Source organism: Gossypium hirsutum, chromosome D13, assembly GCF_007990345.1.
Source record: "Gossypium hirsutum isolate 1008001.06 chromosome D13, Gossypium_hirsutum_v2.1, whole genome shotgun sequence".
In the NCBI taxonomy this organism is placed as follows: Eukaryota; Viridiplantae; Streptophyta; class Magnoliopsida; order Malvales; family Malvaceae; genus Gossypium; species Gossypium hirsutum.
Genome location: NC_053449.1, coordinates 44,260,476 through 44,268,762, shown reverse-complemented (window position 1 = coordinate 44,268,762; position 8,287 = coordinate 44,260,476). Strand labels below are relative to the sequence as shown.

Here is an 8,287-nt window from a genome sequence, read left to right as displayed (position 1 = left end):
AAAAACTTAAAATAACATGAAAAAAATAAAAAATAAAAAAAAGTTAAGAAGATAATCGAATTTAGGTCACAAAAATAAAAACAACAACGTTTAATCATCGAGAATGAAGAAAGTATTTTTGAAAAGCATTGATAAATTCAGTTTATTTTCCCTAATTTATAAATTTACTTTTATATAAATATATTTACTAATAAATAAGATATCAAATTTTGAATAAAAGTATCATATCATATCATATCAAATATATTTACTTAAATAGTTTCCTTTTCAAAAGGTTGATTTTATTGAAGACCGAGATATTAGCTGCAAGCCCGACTCGACCAGATTGGACGTGGGCTAAAGTTTCCAAACAGGGATAAACCCTAAACCCTAGCATCCCTCCTTGCTGCAGATATAAATTTCGTATGTGTATCTAATTCAGAAAGTAAAAATAATAATAATAAAATTGCCATGGGGAAGGGCAAGCAGCGGAAGCAGATAATTCTGCCGCCGGAACTCCCACCAGAAATAGCAGATGATGATATTGAAGTCTCTGACGAGGACCTTCAATTCGTGGATGAAAACAAAGACTACGCTGGCTTCGTCTCTCGCTTGGACACTCATTCTATTAACAAGTCCATTTCTTCTCTTTTTCCTCAATTTTCAAATTCAACTTCTATTTTTAGTTATAAAAATAAAATCATTTGTTATTTGTCGATTTAATTTCTGTTTTGGTTATACATGCTTTGATTTGATATTTGGATAGTGTAAATTAGTTAAAATTTAAAAACGGCATTCGACTGTGGCAACTTGAAATGGGAAATAGATATTTCCATTGAACTTTGTTTTGTGGATAGGCAAGTCACTCGGGTGGAGGGTGTGAATGAAGATGCTTTGGAGGCTTTGTATGAGAAACGAAGAAGGAAGACATTGGAGCAGAAAGAGAATGAGAAAAGTGTTGTTCAAGTTGATCCTGTTGATGCCCTTCCTGTCAAGAGTTTGGATGGAGAAGTCTACTACCGTACATGTATCTTATTCTTTTCTTGGAAAAAAATGGAAAAAAGTTATTTTACTTTCTTTCAGTGCTAAAGAAAGTGTCTTCACTTTTGGAAGAGAATGAAATGGTTTATGCTGTTATATAATGCAGTTTCCCAGACAGCAGAAGTGACTGAAAATGAAGGAGACGTTGATAAGAGTGTAGTTAAGCTGACGAAAGCTGAAAGGAGAGCAAAGCTTAAAAAAACTAAGAAAGAGGCCAAGAAAATGGGGAAGGAATTGGCTAAAACTGAAGAAGTGCAACCAACTCAACAAGAAGCTGCACTAGTATGTTGTTAGATTGCTCTTCTATGTATCTTTCAATTTAAACAAAAAACTATGAATATTAGATTTTACACTAGTGTCTCAGACAATATTGGTGATCTTTCTTAGAGAACGTCTAGGAGTCAAATGGTCCAATATATATTCAATATTCTAAGAGTGCTTGTCTTTTAGGCAGAGGTAAAAGAAGACCTCACGGCTGAGGAAGCATTTGAAGCCAAAAAGCGTAAGCTAGCTGAGCTTGGAATGGCACTACTTGCAGACCCAGAGGCAAACATTAAGTCTCTGAAAGAGATGTTGCAATTTGCCAAAGATGGTGATCACTCAATTGTAAAGCTTGGACTGCTGTCCTTGTTGGCTGTCTTCAAAGACATTATTCCAGGGTACCTATATTTTTTTTTCTTCTCTACTGCCCCTTAATTACTACTTTTAATTAATCTTCCTTTTCACTGCATTATATTTATATTTTTACTCAACTTTTGCATGTGCTAAATACAGCTATCGGATTAGGCTACCTACTGAAAAAGAGCTAGAAATGAAAGTTTCCAAGGAAGTTAAGAAAATGCGATTCTATGAATCAACACTTCTTTCTGCTTACAAGGTTTGAACTGCTAACTTTATATGATCAGTTCTTGAGTGGAGTTTGCATGTTGTGGGTATTCAGCAGAATTAAACAGGGTTTTCTACCACATTTTCTTTTAGAAAGATCACCGTTATCTGAAAGCTTTCAACACGGTTTAGTTGGCCTATGGATTTGTGCAACCATATTATGTGCTGATGAATATGAAAAGGTTGTAGAAGCATTGGTCTATTGTGAAGATATGTTATGGGCATTCCAACTTTTAGCTGGTTTTATAGTATGTCTAATAATAAGATTTGATGTTTCCACATCACTCAAGTTTATTTTTAGTGCAATAACTTGTTATTAATTTGGGCATGCATCCTTCATACTATTCATGGGAATATGCAACAGGGATACCTGCAGAAGTTGTTAGCATTAGAAAAGCAGCCCAGGTTTCATCATGTTGTGGTTCGATGTATTTGTACTTTGCTTGATGCTGTTCCTCACTTCAACTTCAGAGAAAGCTTGTTAGTAGCTGTTGTCAGAAACATAGGCTCCTCAGATGATGTTGTAAGGTATACTGTATTGATGTTCTTTGAAATGTTAAAAATCCTCAAGTAATTTGTCAAAGGCCTTATAAGTTATGATGTTATTAAAATGTATTTAATATATTAGTAGAATAATTTGAGCTTGGACAGCACAATGACGTAAAATTGATACAAAAGGTCAGCTTACTTGTTTTTCAAAATTCTAAAACCTACTATAGGAGATTGACATATGTACCAATGACTAAACTGTTGAGGAAAATGAAAGCTTGTTTCAATGTGAAAATCCTCCTATAACTATCTTTTGGACTGGCATGTCGAATTTCATGGAAGCAATTTAATACTCTCATCTAATGTATTTAGTCTACTCCTCTGATGTATGGGCTTCATTAATCATGTGGCTTGTTGCTAATTGGTCTTAAATGTTAGGTCATTTTAAAACTTTAAGCTTGAGATTTCGGAAGATTGATGGCATAGCTGGTTTACGTTTGTTGTTCTTTTCTTTTTGATTGTTACTTTCCATATTTGTAAGATCAGGATTTAGTTTGTAGAACCTATTTGCATTGCATATCTTTTGCTACTTTATTCCAGTGATAAGAAATAGACTTGGAGGAGTCATTTCATTGGTACATAACTATTTTTCAGCGCTTCTTCTCTTGAAACAGAGTTATAAGAAGCATAGATTAAAGTATCTAAAAGACTTCCTTTAGCTTAATTGCTAGACGTGTTTTAGCCTAATGTTTTGCTGCTGCATGATCAAGTGGTTTTTCAGCTGCCACCAACTCTCTCCTCCCCTTCACTTCATTTCCTTCCTATCACCACCTTTATTGTTATAAAATTTCATCCTTTTGAGTGAGTAGAAATTGCTGTGCTCATAAATAAATAGATGGGCTTTAAAAAAGCCAAAACAAGAAATATTACAGTTATCTAACTGACTGATTAATAGGAAGAGGGGATATAGGTTAAGTTTTATTCTAATCTTATTAATCATAATGAATCTTTGAATAAAAGAACTTCTAAAATCAACTTTGAGAGATGGTGTTTCAAAAATAGTTGAGAAGTCAAATCATAAACCAGCCGATAATTTCATATCACCTTATCTAATGAGCTTGAGCTTATGCTAAAGAAAATTAATCCTATTAAACATCCATACCTTTCCTATGATCATTTCATGCATAGAGGAATGGTAATTGTCTGTTGCTTCCTTTTAAAGAAAGGTCCTGTTACTTGTCTGCTACTCAGCCACTGTGTTAATCTGTTAATCTTTGCCAAAAGGCCAAATCCATACGAAGTATGGAGTAGACTACAGTGCATTGTTTCACTTTATTTCTGGCAGATGTCACTTTAATATCATCAATGAAAATTGTAATGTTCTCTTCCATTCATATTTGAGTTTTCTGCACATCCTGGATAACCTTGGATAGTTATGTCTTGCGCCCTACTTGAAACATGCCACTATTGTTGCTTCAGTGATGATTGCATGAAGTACATTTTTGTTGCTTTTTTCTAAAGGGCCTACTACTTGTTTACAGGAGAATTTGTTGTTCAACAATTAAGTCACTTTTTACCAGTGAGGGGAAACATGGTGGTGAAGCTACTGTTGAGGCTGTTCGGTTGATTGCAGATCACGTCAAGGTTCATGACTGTCAATTGCATCCTGATTCTGTTAAGGTATTGAATACATTTCTGCTGCATTTATGGTTATTTGTATGCCTTTTGCTTTTTGTGCAAATAATGGTAAGCTGAAATAGTTGCATGATTAGAATCTGTTTTAATTCCATAACCTTGCTATAGAAGATACTGACTTTATTCAAGTTCCTTTTCCATTTTGTTTCTCCACCTTTTCTCACATAAAAGGGATTTGAAGTTGTTATATGGAATGCCAGTTGGAGCTCGGCAACTGAAGACTTCAGATTGTATTATGAATGTTTGTCTTTAAGATGTTAATAAGATGTGGAAATGTCATCCTCTGTTTTTAACTGATAATCTGCCAGGTGGCCGTTTATCAAATTAGCTACTGATAACTGTTTCCTTATTAATTCACATGATATGTACTTTTTTGTGTAACTGTCTACCTGCTCCTTCCTTTTTCTTTGGTTAATTTTCGATACTTTTCAGGTTTTAATGTCTTTGTCATTTGATGATGATCTTGGGAAGCCTGAAGTTCAAGAAGGTAATAACAAAATGAAGAACAAGAAAAATAAAAAGAGAAAGAATTTTGAGGAGTCAAATCAGCCTCAAGGAAATGACAGAAAGAGAAGTAAGCAAGAGACTATAGCTAAGATGAAGGAAGAGGTATCCCCAAAATAGCTATAATTCTTTTATGTTTGCTTTATCTTTCTTTTTATAAATATTACTGCATTGATGCTTGAATGCTTTGCTCAGGTTGCTGCAGACTATAAAGCTGTTTCCTATACTCAAGATGTTGAGGAATGGAAGAGGATGCAATCTGAGACACTTTCTGCTGTATTTGAGACATATTTCCGCATCTTGAGGCATACCATGCGATCTTCTGTAGCCAGGTGTGTTGGTCCTTACTCATTACACAATTACAATGAACAGTGTGGTTGGTTATTGGAACTCTCTGAGTTTTTCAGTTACAATTTGTTTAAGGCAGTGTGATATGCTGCCTAGTTATCCTATTGATCAATAATGGAGGATAAAAGAAAACCAGAAACATGAACCGAAAATAGCATGAAATTTAATTTCCAGCGACCTTTAATTTAGAGGTTGATGACTCCAATTGAGGTCAAGTTTAGATTCCAACACCCCCTGTCCTTAAAAAAAGATGCATTAAGAAATTGAAAAATCTCTTATATATTTGACAGATGTAGTGTATGTTGAGATAGAATTTGTTAACCAATTGCAAAAACGAATTCCTGCACTTTTCAGTTGGACTGCCGTTTCTGGGTCATTGTGTTTCTCTGATAGGTGGCTCTTTTATTGAACCTCACCCAATCCCAACCAAACTTGTTCCCTCTTGTTAACAAAATACACGATCAGGATCCTGTCTCTCTGTGTGGGTGTGAGGGAGGGAGGGTTGTATTAACTGTAGATGGTTACTATTAGTATTTTGTCAGGATTTCTTCCTACTTTATATGTGAAATAAAGTGATGAGAGATGAATCTTTACACCTATCTCGTTTTGTTTAATTACTAGTCTTTGTATGATATCTTAAAATTTCCTTAAGTTTTGGTATGTGCTTCATAACCATAAGAGGGGAAAAAATGTATCAGAATGTAGTAATATAGATGAAACAGATTATCTTTGTCAAAAAAAGATTGAAATTTTGTTAACGTTGGTTGAGATTTCCAAACAATGGTGGATTAGGATGGTTAATACTGACGAAATAATAAAGTAATTACCATATGAATATTTATACCAATTTGGTTTTTATTTAATATGAAGTTTTCAAGTCTTATATTGATAATTAAAAATATCTAGCAAACCAGTTAATTCTGTCATTTTCTTTCCAGTTCTGAAGCAAATGGTAATATAACTTCTGTCATTTTCTTTCCAGTTCTGAAGCAAATGGTAATATAACTTCTGGTGGGTCTGGGGCACATCCTCTTCTAGCTCCTTGTTTAAGTGGTTTGGGAAAGTTTTCTCATCTGATCGACATGGATTACATTGGAGATCTTATGAATTATTTGAAAAGGCTTGCTGCTAGAGGTAGCAGCTCAGATAGTTCTGCCCAGAAAGTGCAAAATTTGACTGTGTCTGAGCGCCTTCGCTGCTGCATTGTTGCTTTTAAAGTTATGAGGAGCAATCTTGATGCTTTGAATGTTGATTTACAAGATTTTTTTGTCCAGCTTTACAATCTTGTACTTGAATTCAGGCCTGGAAGGTTAGTAGGATATTGCTGCTCCATAAATATTTTCTAATGAATATCAGAGCTTAGGAGTAAATATAGCTTTCTCAGATTCTTTTCTAGCTGCAAAATCTGGTTGAGACTAGCTTATTGCAAAAGCTCTCAAAAGCTGAAATCAACTTTCTGAAACAAGAACAGGTTTATTTTCTTTTAAGAAAAGCCAGTCACCAGAGGGAAAACTGCAAAGCGTGTAGCCGGTGTTAATTTTTTGCTTTTGTCTATGTTGCAGAGATGAAGGTGAAGTTTTAGCTGAGGCTCTTAAGATAATGCTATGTGATGATAGGCAACATGACATGCAAAAGGCAGCTGCATTCATAAAACGCTTAGCCACATTTGCTTTGTGCTTTGGATCTGCTGAATCCATGGCTGGTGGGTTTACTTATTTGAATAGTTGGACAATTTGATTTCTAGTGCTTTTTTATGGTATTGTTAAGGCCTTTTTCTTTTTCTTTTATTTGGTTTTCCTTTTCGGATATGCAGCATTGGTAACATTAAAACAGCTTCTTCAGAGAAATGTGAAGTGCCGAAACCTATTAGAAAATGATGCTGGTGGTGGCTCTGTGTCAGGATCTATTGCTGTAAGTTATTCTGTTACTCTTTAAATGATAGAATAAGTTCTCATATGCTTTTTGTTGAAAGTGACACTTGCTGCATTAACGTCCTATTCCTATATCCCAGCAAATTCATTGTCATTCTTTTTACAATGTTCTATTCCTATATGCTTTGCGAGTCATTAATGGGAAGAATGATCAGAAGAGATATAGGAATTGAAGCATGAAATTTTTAGTTAGTGAACATTTTGTGGCAATTTGATTTGGGTTAGTGCTTTAATCTGCAAATTAGGCTGTAGTATTAGCCCTCTAATCCGCAATTTAGGCTAGCTGATTGGTCTGGGGTTTGATTTCCAACATATGCTACTCCTAGCCCAAAACTTTGACCTCCATTGTGTCAAAAAAGAAGGGTTTGATGTCCGTTTAGTTACTATTTTGATTAATTGGTAGAAGAAACACTAGTTTATGAATTTGGTTATTTAAGTAACATGGATGTAATTGTTGGATTTTGCTTTTGTTTTGACATTGTAATAAATGTAAAAACAGAAATACCAACCATATGGCTCAGATCCCAGCTTAAGTGGTGCACTTGCTTCAGTACTTTGGGAACTAAATCTTCTATCTAAACACTATCATCCGGCCATTTCAACACTGGCATCAGGCATCTCAAGCATGAATTCTGCACAGAACCAGGTTTATATCTCCATTTCTCCTCAACAAGCTTTTAAGAACTTGTTGCTGGAAGCGGAGTCATTCGAGTACAACCAACAGGGCGGTACACAGAAGTCAAATAAGAGGAAAGGCAGAAGCACTGCACTTGCCTCAACATTGGCTAGTGTTGAACCTCCTCCGGTAGATGAAAATGAGGTGAGCAAGAAGCTCAGAAGGCATTTCATTCTTCTTCGGGACATTAAAGAGAACGAGAGATTAAGGGGTGAGTTGGATCGGACAACATCAGCCCTACAGTTATATGAAGAATACAAGAAGCAACGGAAGCCAGCCACTCTGAAAAACAAGAAAAGCAAAAAAGCAAGAACGACGGTTGGGATGTGAAATATGCTGAGGGAGTGTTTTGCCATTGAATTCACTTCATTTTTGGAAGTTGGCGTCTGTTAATGCTGTTAATTATTCCAATTTAGGTTTTAGGTTTTAAGTGCATCCATCATGATTTTTATTTCAATGAGTATAATTTTTTTTTTGAAAATATTGCAATATTTAGGCTGTAGGAAAGGATATAATGCCATAAAAATATTGGAGGAAGGGCTAGTTTTCCATTTTTCTAAATTTGGTAGCGATTGAGGAGTTAGCCCAAGTCTATAGCTATAGACCTGACTTTGGGGGTCAAATTTTGGGGATTTATAGTTATAGACCTGACTTTGGGTTGGGCTTTATTATTCTTTGATTCTGAAGCAAAACTTCATACGAATATTTAATCAAGTGAACGATATATTCTATATCAAAA

General features: G+C 34.9%; 1 protein-coding gene across 1 annotated transcript; it reads left to right on the top strand.

Moving 5' to 3' along the window:
* The first annotated feature begins 243 nt into the window (after window positions 1–243).
* Window positions 244–8,287, top strand: LOC121224923 (nucleolar complex protein 3 homolog). Its single transcript, XM_041108568.1, has 13 exons — window positions 244–614; window positions 837–1,006; window positions 1,127–1,302; window positions 1,471–1,679; window positions 1,795–1,897; window positions 2,270–2,433; window positions 3,936–4,074; window positions 4,522–4,698; window positions 4,789–4,925; window positions 5,924–6,250; window positions 6,504–6,643; window positions 6,755–6,852; window positions 7,372–8,287. Exons 1-13 carry the CDS (start codon window positions 451–453, stop codon window positions 7,876–7,878), a joined length of 2,511 nt encoding a protein of 836 aa, XP_040964502.1. The 5' UTR covers window positions 244–450; the 3' UTR covers window positions 7,879–8,287.